This window comes from Saimiri boliviensis, chromosome 10 (assembly GCF_048565385.1).
Source record: "Saimiri boliviensis isolate mSaiBol1 chromosome 10, mSaiBol1.pri, whole genome shotgun sequence".
Classification (NCBI taxonomy): Eukaryota; Metazoa; Chordata; class Mammalia; order Primates; family Cebidae; genus Saimiri; species Saimiri boliviensis.
The window spans coordinates 64,203,202-64,222,374 of record NC_133458.1 but is presented as its reverse complement, the minus strand read 5'-3'; the positions used below and the strand labels follow the sequence as shown (position 1 = coordinate 64,222,374).

Sequence of the window (19,173 nt, the reverse complement as noted above, 5' to 3'; positions counted from 1 at the left end):
ATATAAGTGGAGTTGAAATTACTGAGTCATGTGATAACTATGTTTAACCTTTTGAGAAACAGGTAGACTGTTTTCCGAAGTAGCTACACCATTCTGTATTCTCACCAGTAGTATCTGAGGATTTCAATTTCTTCACATTTCACCAGGATTTATTATTGTCTGTCTTTATAATTTTAGCTTATTTAGTAGATATGAGGAGACATCCCAGTTGTGATTTTGCTTTGCATTTTCATCATGATTAATGATGAACATTTTTTCTTTATCTTTTTTTCTTTTTTTGAGACAGGGTCTCACTCTGTTGCCCAGGCTGGAGTGCAGTGGCATGATCTCAGCTCACTGCAGCCTCTGCCTGCTGTGCTGATGCAATTCTCCCACTCAGCCTCCTGAGTAGCTGGGACCACAGGTGTACATCACCATGCCCAGCTAATTTTTAAATTTTTTGTAGAGATAAGGTCTCACTATATTGCCCAGGCTGATCTTGAACATCTGGGCTCAAGCAGTCTCCTGCATTGGCCTTCCAAAGTTCTGGGTTCACAGGCATGAGCCACCGCATGCAGCCAAACACTTTTTCATGTGCTAACTGTTGGCCATTTGTATGTATTCTTTGGAGAAATGTCTATTCAAATCCTTAGCCAATTTTAAATTATTTAATCTTTTTTTTTTAATCAAATTGTAAGAGTATATCTGTTAATAGGAAACTTCTCTTCAGCTCTGTCTACTTTTGGTTCCTCTCAAAAGATTTCATATAGCACACTTGGATATTTTCTCTGATTTCCTATTTAGCAGAGTTTAACCAGTTTTCTGCTGTTGCTCTACTTCCTTTCTTCTAATAATCTTTTCAAAAGTTTTGTTTCTAAGCTGTTAGTAGAACAATCTAGAGCTAATATAGACTTCATTCTGTAAGAAGTTAGTATCATCCAGAAATCTTCATTTTAATTGTGTTAAAGTTCCCTTTTTAAAAAGAATGGACATAAATGAATCCAAAAAGTTTTTTTTTTTTAAGATAGAAATACCTGAAAGAATCAAATTACCAGTCATCACTATACGTTTTTGTATGTCAGGTTGAAAGATATATTTTGATCACTTTTTTTTCTTTTATAATTTTAGGACGCCTTTTTAAAAATCATTCGAAATGAGGGCATTAAATCTCTGTGGAGTGGCCTTCCTCCTACCCTGTAAGTTGAAATTTAATGTTTTTTTTTCTACTAAATATTGTTTGTTATTTTATCTTATAATCAGCATGGTTGGACAAAGTCTTGCATTTTTGATATTGTAACACTTTCATTTTCTGAGGTATTGTTTTTTAAGTCTCACAGCCACCCACATGTTTGATGATGTACTAGAAGGACTTGCAGGACCTGAGGAGGTTATATTCACAGATACACGTTATCACAGCAAAAGGATACAAAACAGAATTGGTAAGGGAAAAAGGCACATCAGGAGTTGTCCAGAAATAGGCTTCCGAAGTCCTCCCTTAAGGCATTGTACAGGATATTCTTATCCTTCTATCAGTGAGGTTCTAGGTACACAAAGTGCTTCTGCCTTGGGAAACCCATTTGAGTTTTGAGTGTGGGGCTTTTATTGAGTGTGGTTTAAATAGGTACATTCTCTCTTTGAGGCCAGTTGTGATGAGCAAAACTTCAAAGCCCCAGAAGGAAGGAAGTTTACCATAAATTACAGTGTACAAATAACCCTAGACAAGTTGGTTTAGTGCTTCAGATATACAAAAACCTAATAGGGAACACTGCAGGGGATACATTCCCATGAGTTGTCCAGAGATCAGGCATGCACATAGGCCCACCTGAAGTTATACAAGGTTTGGGCAACCAAGCCTGCTGTGTTTTCTTTGCTACACAAGCATATGGTTATTTTTTTCATGTTCAGAAATAAAGGCTTTGGTGTTTATTTGTTCATTTTACTAAAGCTGTGTGATATATTGTAATATGTATGCTTTACTTTCTCCAGATAATTCTAATTCTCTACTAACTAGCAGTTATTTGAATTAATATGATAAACTTGTAATGTTGAATGTAAAAATCTAAAATAATACCTTGGCTTTTGCTGTCTCATTTATTCCCAAGAACTTTGATTTTAATGGAGAATGTTAGTCAATTTGAGGGATTGATTTTAAACCGTGCTTAAGGTTTAAAGTTAGTGGCAGATCCAAGACCCTTCCCATTCAGTCCTGTTCCTAAATTCTCAGCAGCAAAGTTCACCATAGAACATTAGGCATTCCAAACTATGGTATGTGAATGTCCTTTAGTTATATCATCAACATGGACTAGTTTCTTGATGTATTAAGATTTATTGAGATGACAGTACCTGCAACTTTGAGTTTGAATTTAATAATTCCCTTTTAATATTTTCTTTTAAAATAGCATGTCATTAGAATTCCCTTAAAATTAGTGTATGTAATTCTGATGATGTTAATTATAATTTATGTCTAGTTACAAGCAGGAGTGATATATGATCCACAGTTCAAAAATGTTTTACAATTTCTCATTTACTTTTTATTTCACTGATTCTAATGTTATGGTAATTATGAATGAGAAAGAAGATCTGGGAGACCAGAAACCAGAACAAGTTAAGAAGATGAAGTGTCTGTCCTAATTTGTCTTTTCCTATTTGTTTTAATTTAATTAATTTATTTATTAAGAGACAGGGTCTTGCTTGTCCCTTAGGCTAGAGTGCAGTGGTATAATCTTGGCTCATTGCGACCTCTGCCTCCCAAGTTCAAGTGATTCTCATTCCTCAGCCACCTGAGTAGCTGTTAATACAGGCATGTGCCACCATGCTAGCACTTATTTATTGCTGTATATTATAACTGTCTTCACAACTAGAATGTAAACTTTTGGATGGCAAATGCCTATTTTATATCTTTTTACTGCCTACTAAGTTAAGTACTAACCATTTCTAAAATAAAAATAAATTGATCTCATAGGCAGATTTGTTGTGGTTTTTAGCTTATACAAAATATAAGGGATTTCTAGCTTATATAATAATATTTGGATTTAAGTTAAGACTATGTGGGGTCTTTTGATAATTTTGAACAAATCTTTTTGTGCAATCTAACAGAGTGATGGCAGTTCCTGCCACAGTTATCTATTTTACCTGCTATGATCAATTAACTGCTCTTCTGAGATCTAAGTTAGGAGAAAATAAAACCTGCATACCAATTGTTGCTGGAATTGTAGCCAGATGTGAGTAATAAATCTTTATTTTCATTTTGATTTCTGTTTAGAGCTTTTAGTTAATTTCTGACACTTATAGATAATTTGTATAATATATGGAGTATTAGTATGATGTATTTTTCACTGTAGTTTGTATTAATTTGTTAATATTGTATAGATACTCCAGAAGTCCTATGGAATAATGATTGCCATCAGAATGAGATGGCCTTAGCCTATCTTGGTCAAATCATAGACAGAGTTTTTAGAGTGACATCAGCACTGGTTCTGATTCACCTGAACTGAATTGTCATCTGGGATCATGCATGATTCAGGCCAAAGTCCTGAATCACTTTCCTTATAAACTTTGGGATTCAGAGTTTTGTTATAAGGAAAGTTGCCTCTATACAGAAGAGCATTTTCTCTGCTACATAGTAGTGAGATTTACTGGGGCAGTAACTGGAGTGGGCTTTGGTTAATAGTTCTAGTTGATTATAATATTTCTGGAACTTTCCTTGAGAGAGTTGAAACCAGAAAAAGTAAGGCATATAAAAATAGACGTTTAAGAAATACTTTATCAAGGGAAAAATCTGTATCAATTATGTTGACATCATTAGATATTTAATTGTAAGGTTTTCAGACATTATAGAATAAAGGTTTAAAATGTCATAAAATACATGAATATTAACTTTTACAGTATATGTGTTTGCACATTACATGGCTTTGTTTTTGTTTTTAACTTGTTTGAATTAGTTGGTGCAGTAACTGTGATAAGTCCACTAGAATTGATTAGAACCAAGATGCAGTCTAAAAAGTTTTCTTACATGGAACTCCATCGATTTGTCAGCAAGAAAGTGTCTGAAGATGGTTGGATTTCCCTTTGGAGGGGCTGGGCTTCTACTGTTCTTAGAGATGTACCTTTCTCAGGTAGGATTTATTTTATTTGTAGCTACTAAATTTTACATAACTTTGTCTTATTTGTATATTACTTTCACTAGATTTTTAGCTCTTTACCTTTAAAGGTATGTTATTTTCTGGCCGGGTGCAGTGGCTCATGGCTGTAATCCCAGCACTTTGGGAGGCTGAGGCGGGCAGATCACAAGGTCAGGCAATGGAGACCATCCTGTCCAACATGGTGAAACCCATCTCTACTAAAAATGCAAAAATTAGTGGTTCCCAGCTATTCAGGAGGCTGAAGCAGGAGAATAGCTTGAACCTGGGAGATGGAGGTTGCAGTGAGCCGAGATTGTGTCACTGCACTCCAGCCTGGTGACAGAGTGAGACTCCATCTCAAAAAAAAAAAAAAGGTTCTTTTCTGAAGTGTAGTAACAACAACTCCTTTTTCCTTGTTGTTGCGCTCTCAGATCTTTACAATCCTTTATTGAATGAATACTTTTTTATTCAAGCCTGGCTTTTTTTTCTCTTGCAATTAATTTGTTTTTATACATTATTTATTGGTATTAATATTCAGATAATGCAAGTTACCTTTAACATTCTAAGTAACTCATTTAATATTATTCTAAGTGATTAGTAAGATAAGTAAAACTATGAACCAAAGGATAGAATCCATTTAAGACCACTTTGGAATTATATGTGCTTCTACTTTTTCTTTTTTTTTTTTTCTTGAGACGGAGTTTCGCTCTTGTTACCCAGGCTGGAGTGCAATGGCGCAGTCTCGGCTCACCACAACCTCTGCCTCCCGGGTTCAAGCAATTCTCCTGCCTCAGCTTCCCTAGTAGCTGTGACTACAGGTGTGCGCCACCATGTCCAGCTAATTTTTGTATTTTTAGTAGAGACGGGGTTTCACCGTGTTGACCAGGATGGTCTCGATAGATTGACCTCGTGATCCACCCGCCTCAGCCTCCCAAAGTGCTGGGATTATAGGCATGAGCCACCGCGGCCAGCTGCTCCTACTTTTTCAGTTATTAAAAATAAACATCTCCGCATTAAATGATTATCCTCTAAAAGACTATTGCAAATCAAGTAGGCGATTATACTAATCACTCAATTATGAAAAGGGAGAAAGTTACGAAAAGTGAGAAGTACAAATCTACCAACAACTTATAGAATGTGCATACTTTAGTGGCATTTCCCTGTGAGTCATAGAAGTTTTTAAGACACAAAAGAAATACTTATTTAGAGAGAAACTCAAGAACATACATAAGTTTTAAAAATCATGAAAACACAGATATGTTCATTCACTGTCACAGCCCCAGTGGTAACCACTGTATTGAATGTCATTCATTTGATTTAAAAAATTAGTTTTCCCACATACTTATTTTTTGCTAAACATCATATTATTTAATTTTGCCTATTTTTGAAAATCCCATTTTCCTAAAAAAATTTTCCTAAGATTCATTCTTGTGTTACATGTAACTGTTTTCTTCATTTTTACTCATTTATATGTGAGTAAACAAGTCAAACAATGATGCTATGAAAATTTTTAAATAGTTTCTTGGTGCACCTTTGAAAGTTTATCCTGTTGGATTTGTTGGTTCATATACAAATATATATTTCAAATTTAACTCTTTTTAAAAGTGATTATATGATCTACATACCTATTGGCAATGTATGAGATTTTCTGCTGATTCACACCCTTGCCAACATTTTATTGCCAAAGTTGTTAATTTTTATTTAGTAATTTAAAGTGGTATCTCAGTTTAACTTGCATTTCTCTGGTTATTAATAAGATTGGGCACTGTTTCATTGGCATTCATTTATTCATAATTGATTTGAGGTTTTGAACTGAAACAGGTTTTCAGTTTCATTTCCTTCCCAAATGGATAGCTAGTTGTCTCAACATCACCTATTGCAGTGATTCCCCCAACCTTTTTGGCACCAGGGACTGGTTTCATGGAAGACAATTTTTCCAATTGAAATCTTGGAAAAACTGTGTGTGTGTGTGTGTGTGTGTGTGTGTATGTATGTGTGTATTGGTGGGGATTGGTTTCAGAAAGAAACTGTTCCACCTCAGATCATCAGGCATTAAATTTTTAAGAGCATGCAGCCCAGATCTCTAACATGCACAGTTCACAATAGAGTTCTTGCTGTTGCTGATCTGACAGGAGGTGGAACTCAGACAGTAATGCTCAATCACCTGCCGCTCACCTCCTGGTGTGTAAGCCCAGTTCCTAACAGGTCACAGACTGGTACCACTCCTCTGCCCTGGGGTTGCAGACCCCTGATACATTGAATAACCATAATTGCTCCAGGGATCTGCAGTGTCGTCTCTGTTATTTAACATTTCCATGTATGCATGAATCTATTTTACTGATTAATGTTTCCAACTTCAGGCTAGTAACATACTGATTAGTGCTCTATGAAAAATCTTTCTTTTTGTTGCCGGGGGGTGGTCTCACTTTGTTGCCCAGGCTGGAGTGCAGTGGCCCAATCATGGCTCACTGTAGCTTTGAGATATCTGCAAGACTCTAGCATAGACTCTGGTAATCCTCCCACATCAGCCTCCTGAGTAGTTAAGACTACAGGCATTTGCCACCATGCTTGGCTAAGAAAAATCTTGATGTCACCTTTTCTTCTCTAGGAATGTGATCTCTTTATGTTAATAATACTCTTTAACAAGTTGTTTTAGGAGAGATTTAAATTTTTCTTCATTAAGGTTGTATTCATCTCTCTTTTTTCTTTTTTGACATTGGTTATAGGTACACCACACTGCCCCCCAAATATTGGTCGCTATTAAAGCTCCATTTTAATTTTTTAAAATTATGTGCTCTAAATCTTGTAGCTGGTCCAGTTGCAATTGATTTTTGTCTGTTAGCCTGAATCCAGCTATGTTTTAAGACTGTTATAAATTCTTCTTTGTCTTACTGTCTTTTTGGTTTTGTGTGTGTGTGTGTATACACACATACATACATACATACACATACACACATGTATGTATATATATAAAATGTAAATTATAACTGTTTTATATCATTTTTAATCATAACTTTTCTTTCTCACTGTGCAGTGCATTTTTGAATTCTAGTGACAATAATGAACATCCCCATCATTTTTCCTATTTTAAAGAAAATAGATCTCTTTTACCATTAATAATTATTTTTGGTATAGGTTTTTGATGCATGTTCTTTATCAAGTTAAACAAGTTTTCTTCTAGGTTTCTAAGAATTTGCTTATTTTAAATCAGAGTATTGAGTTTTATGAGATGCTTTTTCATTATAATTACATGATCCCGTGATTTTCTTAATGGTAATCTGACATTTAAAGATTTTTATTATATGCCTTTGCCTTTCTGGGATAACCCAGCTTAATCATAGTGTATGTATGATATTTTATGAAATACTTCTGACATCAGTTCGTTTTCTATTTTTATTTTTAGGAAGTCTTTGCCTATGTTTATGAATAGATTGGCCTTTACTTTTTTCCTTTGTCTTGTTGTCCTTGTCAGGTTTTTTAATTATAGTCCTACTTGATTGCTGCATAGTTTTTTGTTTATACTAGAATATTACTGAGAATTTTGCTTTAAAAAAAAAGAATACCACCCAGTGGGTGTCTTAAGCAGAGAGCAAGGCATGTCAAGTTTAGAATTTCTGTATCCCTGAATATATAACCTCATAAATTTTTTATTAAAATCCACATTTCTAAATATGTGTTCATTTCATTCTCTGTTTTTATAGCAATGTACTGGTATAACTATGAAATTTTAAAGAAGTGGTTATGTGAGAAATCTGGTTTATATGAGCCAACATTTATGATCAACTTCACTTCAGGGGCATTGTCTGGTTCTGTAAGTTTATTCTTTTGTTGTTAATATTCCAGAAAAATAATAGTTGTATTAAAATAGAACAAAATACTATATAGTATGTCATGTATATTGAGATCCTCTTTGACTGCACTGCTTTAAAATTTTTCTTTGTATCTTCCATCTATTTTAAGCAAAGAAATTACTAGCAAATAAAATAATTAAATATACTGATATTTTATGTTTTTATGATTTCACAAATACATTATATTTTTCTGAGAAGCTTTTGGATTTTTTAGATTATTGCAATTATATTTTAGAGCTTTATTGTTTAGAGCATTTTGTAATAAATTAATAAATGCTCTGATTAGGTAATATTTCATGCAATGTTATCTCATATGCATTAAGCACTTCTAGCCTCTGCTGCTGATTCCTGTTTCTTCGGAAACATTTTGTCCTATTAAAGTACTTTTAAAAAGAATTTGAACAAAAATTACAATCAGAAGGAAGGAATCTTAAATTACCATTTTTGGGTACTAGAGAGTTCATCTTTCCCCACACGTCCTTGTAGAATGATATGAAAGTCTTGTAGTAGAATTTCTTTATGTAGATTTATATCACTATGATGTTGGCAATAGTTTTTTTAATACCCACATACTTCCAAAAATGAATTTGTAATAACTTGTACAGTGGCACACTGGAACTACATAAAAACAATAGTGAAGGAGCAGAGTGAAGTGATCAAGATTTGTAGAAAATTTGTAGAATAATATCTCAGAAATTCTAGGCCAAGGAAGCCACTGCAGTTGACTTTAAAACTTAGATCTAAATATTCCCAGGTCAAAGATCTGTCAAATTAATCCTAGTGGTTTATAAGCCTATTGAGTGAAAAAAGCAATTAGTGTTGTTGAATAACAGCTTTAGAATATTGTACTAGTTTTGCAGAAATAGGAAAGAAAGTTCTCTACTGTAATATTTCTACTTAACCTAGAAAATTTATTTATTTATTTTTAAATGATCTAGAAAATTGCTGGCTTTTGACAGTTTTGAAATAAAGGTTTGTTTCTGCAATAGAAACAACACCAGAATGTGAGTGTCCAGGCTTTCTCTCAGAAAAAAGAACAGCATAAACCACCTCATTTTAAAAAGAGTTTCGGCCGGGCGCGGTGGCTCAAGCCTGTAATCGCAGCACTTTGGGAGGCCGAGGTGGGTGGATCACGAGGTCAAGAGATTGAGACCATCCTGGTCAACATGGTGAAACCCCGTCTCTACTAAAAATACAAAAAATTAGCTGGGCATGGTGGCGCGTGCCTGTAGTCCCAGCTACTTGGGAGGCTGAGGCAGGAGAATTGCCTGAACCCAGGAGGCGGAGGTTGTGGTGAGCCGAGATTGTGCCATTGCACTCCAGCCTGGGTAACAAGAGCGAAACTTCGTCTCAAAAAAAAAAAAAAAAAAAGTTTCAGAAGTGGTTCATATAACATTGTAGCTACTACGTGACAGATTATGAAGATGCAGAAACAATCATTGACTGTACCTTACCTGAAATCTTCAAAGCTAATTTCAGGAAGGTAAATCAACAAATTGTTGGGGTGAAATAAAATATAAGTGATTTTAAGGGGCATTTTATGAGCATACTGGCCAAATGTGAGTTGGGAGGCAAAAATACATACCAGTTTTAACCTTGCATGGCTGTTGTATCAAATATTGTGAAAACATATTTGAAAGAATTAAATTATTTTTTAAAATCTCCCTTAAGGCGTTGTGGAAATAAATGTGAATTATTTTGAGAAAAGTTTTTTAAAATGGGATTTGCATCCAGCTTTTATCATTAATAGGAAAAAATGTGATTTGTGAACCATTGTAACTATATTTTAATATGTAAATATTTACATAATGATACATATTTTAAAAGGTTTATAGGGCTAAAAGTTCAAAATTCATTTTCTTTATTTAAATTTAATTTTTCTATTAAAAAAATTTGCTGGAAATTTTAAAATGCTTACTAGATACTTAAGAATTTCTGCTTTTGACGTAAGTGTTGTACCTTCTTGTTACGTAAAGAAATAATAGAACACAAAGGAGCATGGTAAATTGTGAATGTTGGTATTGGAGTCAAAGAGGTCTGATTGGAATTGTGGCTCTGCAACTAGTAGCTATGTGACCTCAGGAAAGTAAGAGAATTTTGCTGAGGCTTTTTACTTCTGAGTATAGTGAGAACTACATATCTGTTTGCTTTAGGAAAACTTTTTTAAAAAGATTTTATTTTAAAGCTTAGTTATGATTTTCATTATTATCCTTATTAAATATATTAATTAGAAGAATGTAAAAATATTTTAGGAAAAATTAAAAGGTTGATTGAAATTTAATCTATTTTACTTTCTGATAGTTTGCAGCTGTTGTAACTTTACCATTTGATGTAGTAAAAACACAAAAGCAGACACAACTTTGGACGTATGAAAGTTGTAAAAGTAAGTTTAATTAATTTAAAACATTTTTAAGATGCCATTTTGTTTTTCCTTCCAGATATTATTAGGAAAATCTAAAATAGGAAAACAATGTTTTTTTCTTCTGCATTATTCTTTGTGTATTTAACTGAAAGTAATATACTGTTAGAATGGAATGCCCAGAAAAAATACTCTAAACAAAAACAAAAATTTAAGAAAATGTAAAGTCTAATATTTTTTTAATGCCATCAGTTAAGTCTCATACCTACGATAAAGAAGAAATAACCTTTGTCATTTAAAAGCTAAGTTGTTTTATGTTTGTTTTTCCTACAGTTTTCACATCTGTTTCAAATTACTATTTTCATTGTCCTCCTGAGTCTTCTTTCAAATAAACCAATAAAATAAATCTAGACAAATCAGAATAAAGGATAGGAGATTACTGGGAAACCTTTTCTCTCTCTCTCTCTCTTTTTTTTTTTTTTGTTAGTATATATATACATTTTGTTTTTAAGCTTTCTTTTGATTTTCTTCGACCTATTATTCCATCTATTTTTATTTCTTCATAACCTGTCATTTCTTCTAGAATATAAGTATACTCCTATTTGCTTCTACTAGAATCCCCTTTGTCATCCCTTCAGAAAGTATAGTAAACCCATGGGAAATTGTGTATTGCAAAATTATGTAAGTCTTGTGATAAGACTATTATAATGTACATAAATTGTTCTAACGCATGATTATAATAGTTTGCATAAAAACTAAAATAGGTATTATAATGTTGAAAGAAGCTGGTTACAGGCCTCTGCAAATGAATCTGATGGATATTGGTGACATCTTTGTCTTTGATTACCAAATACCTCTTTTATGAGAAGCTAATGAAAACCTAGGAGGTAATCACAGTTTTATTATGTTAGGGTTCTCCCACTTCTCTGTTTTAGGCATGAGCCTTCTAGAAACCTAAGCCCTATCTGTCCTTCTTTGACAATTGAAAATTATTTTGTTTCATTCTCTTTTCTTCTCATCAGAATTTCCATTTCCTCTCTTAAGTATATTTAATATAGTAGGATATCACCAATTTATCTTTGGTGTAATTTAGCATAAACAGTTAATAACTGTGGCATTGAGGTGGTGGTGGTCATGGTAGTTGATAAGGGAGAAGATGGGAATATGTACAGGTAGATTCTAATGCACACTAAAGTTTGGGAGCATCTTACCTTGGTAACTAATCATTGGAGTCACCTGAGGTGCTTATTTCAATATAGCTAAAGCTGGACATTACCCTCAATAGAAATTTCATTTAATGAATCTGAAGTGGAACTCTAGCTTGTATGTTTTGAAAATGATCCCTAAGTGATTGTGATAGATACATATCTTCATTGAGACTGGCACTAGGGAGCCATCTTTCATTCTTAGATTTAATTCTTATCTGTCACTGGTTATTTCAATTAATGTTTCCTCATTTAAACCTAAAAGGAAAAATCTTAAATAAGAATTGGGTTTTAATTTTCCATGATTGTCATTGGTAAATTTTAATCCGTTAGCTACTTCAGCTATGAACCAGTTACTTAAAAGTTTACTGAGATATATTGCAGTTGCAAATTGCACTTGTGATTTGAGTGATAAACAGTCCATACTTACTATTTGGATTTACATTATTTATCCCCAAGAAGTAACTCAGCTCCCTTTAGAAGTGGCTTTTCTGGAACCCAAGAGAGGGAGGTTGCTGTGAGCTGAGATCGCACCACTGCACTCCAACCTGGGCAACAGAGTGAGACTCCATCCCCAAAAAAAAAAAAAAAAGTGGCTTCCTTCATTATTCCACAGCTCAGCTATACCAAATCCCTTCTCACTAAGCAAAAAAAGGAAATATGAAGTGTGCATCTATCATACTCTAGAATAATAATTCCTTTCAAGCATATGATCTGTCAGCCTACTTAGACCACTTCTTCCATTCTTCATTCATTAGTCGAGTGCATATACTTTGGCACCATGCTAGTATATACAGATAAAGGAGGCAATTATACAAATCCTCAAAGATCTCATAATCTACTGGTACAGAGGCTGCATTCAGAAGCATGTTAGCATGTAGTAAGTGCCATATTCTATAACAGAGATAAATTTTACCTAATTTATGAATGTATCATATATTATTCATTAAAAAAAATTTAATCTCTGGTTTCAGCTTTTTAAACCTGGCCCAAATTTACTTGTTTTCCAGAGGTTAAACTTCTTTTCTGAACATATTTAATCTTTTAAAACACTATTCTTTTTTTTTTTTTTTTTTTGAGACGGAGTTTCGCTCTTGTTACCCAGGCTGGAGTGCAATGGCGCGATCTCGGCTCACCGCAACCTCCGCCTCCCGGGTTCAGGCAATTCTCCTGCCTCAGCCTCCTGAGTAGCTGGGATTACAGGCACATGCCACCATGCCCAGCTAGTTTTTTGTATTTTTAGTAGAGACGGGGTTTCACCATGTTGACCAGGATGGTCTCGATCTCTCGACCTCATGATCCACCCACCTCGGCCTCCCAAAGTGCTGCGATTACAGGCTTGAGCCACCGCGCCCGGCCTTAAAACACTATTCTTAACTGGACAACAGAACTATAGAAAAAAAAATGAAGCACTACTCAAGCAATATTTAATTTTTAAACATTTTAAAATATAAATTATAATATTTAATAGATTTAAAAATATTTACTACACTGGTTTTAATAGTTAAGACTATTTTTTCTGTATTTCAATATTTCTATATTATATTTCTATTTTCATATAAATTAAATTGTTGGGGAGAATGTGGATTACTGGGAACTTTATACCGTGATGGTAAGAGTATTATTTTGGAACAGCTACTTGGAAAACAGACTGGCAGTAACAAGGAGTGCATTCTGAGTTATCAGTTCCACTGCTAGATATGTGTCCTAGAGAAACTTTTAAACATGTACAAGGATATCCATGGCAAGATTCTTAAAAATAGCAAAAAGTTAGAAATCACCTAAATGTCCCTTGACAGGAAAATGGACAAATCATAATGCATATAATGCAATACAATAGAGCAATTAAAATGAATAAAATATAGGTATACTTACCAACATAGATAATCCTGAAAGTATACTGCAAAAGTAAGTGTGCAGTGTAATATCATTTATATAAAGTTTAAAAGGAGGACAAAGAAGAGTATACGTTGTTCTGTACATTCCAGATGTATACAAAGAAGAGTATACATCTCATATGTTCAGTTGTAAAAATTTGAGCAAATGCATGAGACAGATGAAAAAAGAGAGTGATTATCTTTGAAGAGGAGGAAAAATAAAATTGGGGAGGAACATATAGCAGACTTCAACTGAATCTGAAAGATTCAGGTATTATGATATAATAAATTTGGCTGTTCAGTAAATGAGCCTTTGTAAGCTTGAAATATTTAATAATCAAAGTGTTTCTTTACAGTGTAAGAATTTGCTTATTACCTGTAGGAATAGGTCTTCAACACTGAAAAGTTCGGAGACACTTCCGAGGTTCCAGTAGGGCTTGGCTTACCTTCATTTGATACTCTTTGTTATTCTCTTAATTTCACCATTCTGTTAAAATAGAGACTAGTTTGGGGTGTTAGTTCTACAAGATTAGAAACACCTGCTACTTGATCACCATTCTTTGACCAGTTTCCGAAATTTAAATGAAATAATTTAAACATGAAGTAAAAATTGCCAACTTACAGTATATAGTTCTTTTCATTGACTTTCTTTAGAAAGTTAAACTTCATTCATATTTTGTGATCAGTGTTGGGCTGCTATAGTTATTATGTTTATGCTTATACTATTTATATTGCTACTATAGCTTCTTAAATAACTCATAAGGCTTCATTTATCTTCATAGTCAGAGATTCTGATATACAAAGGAATTTTGAAATAATGACTCACTCTCAATATTAAGTGGCAACATTTTTAAAAGTCATTTTTGAAAGATACCGTTTTATAATCTTAACTTGTCTCTCCCAGGCTTTCCTAGTGGTACATAATCTGTTTTAACGATTCAGGGTTGTCTTCCATGTAAACACTAATTTTTGTAGAGTAGAAGGGCTCAAAAGCTAGAGAAGACAATATAGGATTGTTTGCCCATCATCCAGCTGGTCTCAAAACAAGACATTGAAATCTTCATCCTGTGAGCTGTCATATTGTTTACATGGTAGTATGACTGCTTCTTACAATTTTTCTTATTTAGCTTATTGCATCTAGGAGTCTCTGGGCCAAGGCAGCTGTTTAGAGTACTGTGTAAAATGAAAGTAAACAAACTTTGCGTACAAACATTATATTCATAAGCTTTATGTTTGTACTTCAGTGACATCTACTTTTGCTAAGTTTTTTAAAAAATAGTTTTTTATTCATTTGCTTCCAGATATTTGAGTGGTTGCAAATAAGTGAGATGTTATTGTTAGCCAAAATAAACTCTTTGAAGGAGACAGCACTGGTCTAATTTATTTCAAGAATAAGCATATCAATTTATAAGAGTAGTAATATAACTCAAGGCACTGCTAGGGAGAATGAGCTATTTTCCTCAGAAACTCTTGTTAGAAAAAAAACGGTTTTTTTTTTTTGTTTTTTTTTTGTTTGAGACGGAGTTTCGCTCTTGTTACCCAGGCTGGAGTGCAATGGCGCGATCTCGGCTCACCGCAACCTCCGCCTCCTGGGCTCAGGCAATTCTCCTGCCTCAGCCTCCTGAGTAGCTGGGATTACAGGCACGTGCCACCATGCCCAGCTAATTTTTTGTATCTTTAGTAGAGATGGGGTTTCACCATGTTGACCAGGATGGTCTCGATCTCTCGACCTCGTGATCCACCCGCCTCAGCCTCCCAAAGTGCTGGGATTACAGGCTTGAGCCACCGTGCCTGGCTAAAAAGTTTTATAAGTATAATAAAATAAGAACGAAAAATGTTTGTCAGGACTTCTCTTTGGCATTGGATACCTCATGAAGATTTCTATACATTTTTTAAGAGATGGGGGTCTTGCTATGTTGCCCAGGCTGGTCTTGAAGTCTTAAGCTCCACAGATCTTCCCACCTCAGCCTCCCAAGTAACTGTGTATACATCTTTTAAAAATTTCATTATAAAAAATGTTTAAGATCTAGAAAAAGTTTAAAAAATACTACCATCAAGTTTAAGAAACAAGCATTATCAAGTCAGGAGAAATCCTCTGTATATTCCTCCTTAATTGTATCCAGTCCTATACATCTTTAAACATGCAGCCTTTTTTTTTTTTAATTTTTAATGAATCTAGCTATTAAAAATAAAAGTTAAAGTAGCATTTTAGTTAAACCTTTTCTTCTTATAATGAAATGAAATACCCCAGGGCCATGAACACTACTTTATGTGTGTTATCTATATTAGGAATTATTAAATTGTTACTTATAATAGCATTATTTCTTTAACATTTAGTTTCTGTGCCTTTGCATATGTCAACCTGGGTTATAATGAAGAATATTGTTGCTAAGAATGGATTTTCTGGATTATTTTCAGGTAAAAATAATTGCTTTACTGAAGCATAGAATAAATACTTTTTAAACCTATCATCTTCTAAAACTAACTTATAGGAGGAAGTTATAAGTAACATGATACATCTATTTTCTCCTAAATGTCTTTGTTATAAGTTAAAATAAATGTTAAATAACAAATTTACTGTCAATAAGATAAACATTTCTCTATAATGTAATATGGATTGAAGTGAGGAGGTTGGGGGTGAGCAGTCTTACCTTTTCTACCAATTAATGGATTTAACATATTATTTTATTTACCCATTATCAGAATAAAGCCAAATAAATTATGTTTTTTAAAATAAGAAAAAATATTTGTTCTGATTGTTCCTATTCTTTTTTCAGGCCTAATTCCTCGCTTAATTAAAATTGCTCCTGCTTGTGCCATTATGATCAGTACGTATGAATTTGGAAAGGCTTTTTTCCAGAAACGAAATGTTCGAAGGCAGCAATACTAGTAATGCTGTTTCAACTTGATATAACAACTGTAGCCCAAAGAAGGTGGAGACTTAGGCAAGAATGTTTTTCACCATTATTTTCTTATAATGATTTTATGTCTTTCTTTCCTATAATTTAAATAAATAATTTCAGCTCTACCTCTTAATCGTAATTTAAAAATAAATTTTATCCTATTTTTGCTGATATTGAAAAAGATATTCTAGAAGTCACAATCATTGAGCATTCTTGTAAAAATAAGAAAAATTGCTGAGCATCAAAAACAATCTCTGAGAGTTTAATATTATACGTTTCAGTGTAATGTAATCTTATTGAGAGTGTGTTGAATACACCAGAAATGTGTGCCAAATGATGTAGAGTCTAGAAGAAAAAAGCCCAAGTTTTGTGCACATTTAAATCAGGTACATAGGTATTTCCGTATTTCAGTAGATAAAGCAGTTATTAAATAGCATTGTTCACATTTACCAAATATTGCCTGTTTTCCATTAATTCAAATGCAGTAGGTTTCCACCTCCCCGCTCCCCACTCGCCCACCATTGCTGTTGTAAGGCCTCACGTGTATTAAGATTTCTCTGATCAAAATTGTGGCTGTTTTCTTTATGAACCATAATATCCTTTGTGTGATGTACATTCTGCCATTTTTGATGACTAAATGTCTGTATTTCTACTGTTCCTGTAAGGGAGATTCTTACTGATAGTAGAAGATTTTCACTTCAAACTTTGGTGTTCAATGGAAAACCACATAGGTTTTACACTGGTAAAAATTGTTTGCACACAGGAATAGCCTTTGATTTTTAGCCATCTTGTAATCCAGCTATCATTGTTCCTGGAATTCTTTAGGTCATTTTTATTGCCTTGTTCTAACAAGTTAGAGATTATTGCTACAATAATAGTTACAAAATATTTCTGAAATGCCCTTTTATTTTTATACTTAGTATGGTAGAGGCTAAACAAGAAGTTGTTTCCTTGAAGACACTGCTTTCAGTCACTGTACATACCTAAATAATTTAGCTTATGATTGTATGTAGGAATGAGTTAAAGGATATGATGGCAGGAAAAGAAATGGTATTCATTTTTTTATACTTTAGTTTTATTTTCTTAGGATTTATATCCTGTTTTTTAAAAACACTTTATTGCAGTCTTTGTTTATTTTAGGAATGTTTGAAGCATTTTTTTCTCCCCTAAAATGAATATATTTAGATGACAAGCCTTCTTTAGTACTGGTTGAGGAATTAATTGATTTTGTACTATAGTAGGAAAGTGTTTGTATGTTTCACCAGAAATGAAGTATGTAGGGTTTGTATGTAATCTAATGTTATTATTTTATCCTATGTTGATTTACGTTAAATTTGCAACATAGCCCTATAAATATTCGTGACTTTATTTCATTAATGTTTTATGTCTTCTTAAAATCATCACTGTGCTTCTGAATACTTTTATATAAAATCATTATATAATGTTGTACTGTGATATATATATATATATATATATGAAAGTTTATCTTGAACAGTGCTCTTTAACAATATTAAATTTATCTTAGTTTTGCTATGCTTATGGATAATTCATAGAAAAAAGCAGATAAACTTAATATTGTACTCCCAAAAAGCAGTTACATATTTTAGTTTAATATCACCTATGAGAAATGTTTCCATGTCTCCTACCCCTAACTGCACTTGAGAAAAATTCTTATTTATGAATAAATTAAGGTACGTATATCTAATTGCCTAGTAGTTTTTCTAACACATATTACATGCAATGTATCTGGATGAAAAGAAGGCTGAATTGAAGCTTTCTTTATACTTAAGAGGTAAAGAAACATTAATACTTTAAAAATATATTAGCAACCAAAAAGAGTTCAGCATTTTGTCATAATAATAACTTAATTTTTTAATTAAAAAAGTACCTAGAAAAATCCAGTCCATGGAACAGCTAAATTTTTAAAATTTCAATTTGCTCCCAGAGTTCTGTCTGGTAAAATAATTGAACTATAATTGGCTGATGAATATTTCCAGATTTTACTTCATACTTTTACTTATACTTCATTATACTTTTATATATACTTGGTTAGTATACAAATTTAACTCTCAGCCGTATGGGCTTTCCAGACTTTTCAATACATGTGTTGCAGGAATTGCAGTATTTGCAAACGTAATCTACAACAGTGTTCTTGGTGATGTCATGTTTCTAAAAGAATTTTTATTCTATTACATTTTCTAACATAAACATTTAATTGCTTAAACTTAAAACTGTTAAGAAGGAACATCTTTAATTTTAAATATTCAATGGTTGCAACCTTTAATGTCGTACGTGTTTGACTTTTTTAAAAAGGTAACTTTTCTAGGAAAATTATTCACTATGCTTACTTAACTGCATATGATTTTTAAATTTTTCTCTCTTGGAACAGCACACACTGGGGTCTATCAAAGGGTCGAGGGGGATGAGGGAAAGGTTACTGCTTTTATATTTTAATCTGTCAGAAATGGCACATTGTATGTAGTAAGCAGTATTTAAAAAGCACTGGAGATCAGAAGACATTTCAGATGTTGTTACTGGCCATAGGAAGCTTCAGAGCTACGATGGATAGAAGCATGCAAAGGGAGTCATGGGAAATACGGGGAGCTGTTCAGTCAGCCTGGTTCAGAGAAGGGGAGTGGTCAGGAAACCTAAGAGCTCGACTGATAGGCAATCCAATTATGAAACATGCAGGGAAGTGGGAGTCTCAATAAGGCAGTGGAATATAGTCCATGTGGCTTGAGCAAAGTGTATAAATGGGAACGTGGTAAGAGATCAGATTGGAGATATACTCACGGGCCTTGTGCACTAAAGGAGGAACAAGAAAGCCATGGGAAACCTAGGAAAGACTTTTTCACCCTGTTGTAACAGTTAGACTTGG

The 19,173-nt window shown here is 33.4% G+C and overlaps 1 protein-coding gene across 3 annotated transcripts in view; it reads left to right on the top strand.

Annotated features, from left to right (window-relative positions):
- The window catches only part of SLC25A40 (solute carrier family 25 member 40), an 80,174-nt gene that overhangs the window by 50,473 nt on the left and 10,528 nt on the right, over positions 1 to 19,173 (top strand). For 2 of the 3 annotated variants that reach the window (XM_003921169.4, XM_074379361.1), the window contains 7 exons: positions 1,108 to 1,175; positions 3,076 to 3,200; positions 3,921 to 4,094; positions 7,802 to 7,911; positions 10,253 to 10,334; positions 15,730 to 15,810; positions 16,170 to 17,995. In XM_003921169.4, coding sequence (XP_003921218.1) covers positions 1,108 to 1,175; positions 3,076 to 3,200; positions 3,921 to 4,094; positions 7,802 to 7,911; positions 10,253 to 10,334; positions 15,730 to 15,810; positions 16,170 to 16,282 — 753 coding nt within the window. In that variant the 3' untranslated portion in view covers positions 16,283 to 17,995. Of the gene's footprint in view, positions 1 to 1,107; positions 1,176 to 3,075; positions 3,201 to 3,920; positions 4,095 to 7,801; positions 7,912 to 10,252; positions 10,335 to 15,729; positions 15,811 to 16,169; positions 17,996 to 19,173 lie in introns of those variants that run through there. The other variant, XM_074379362.1, reaches the window with a different exon arrangement.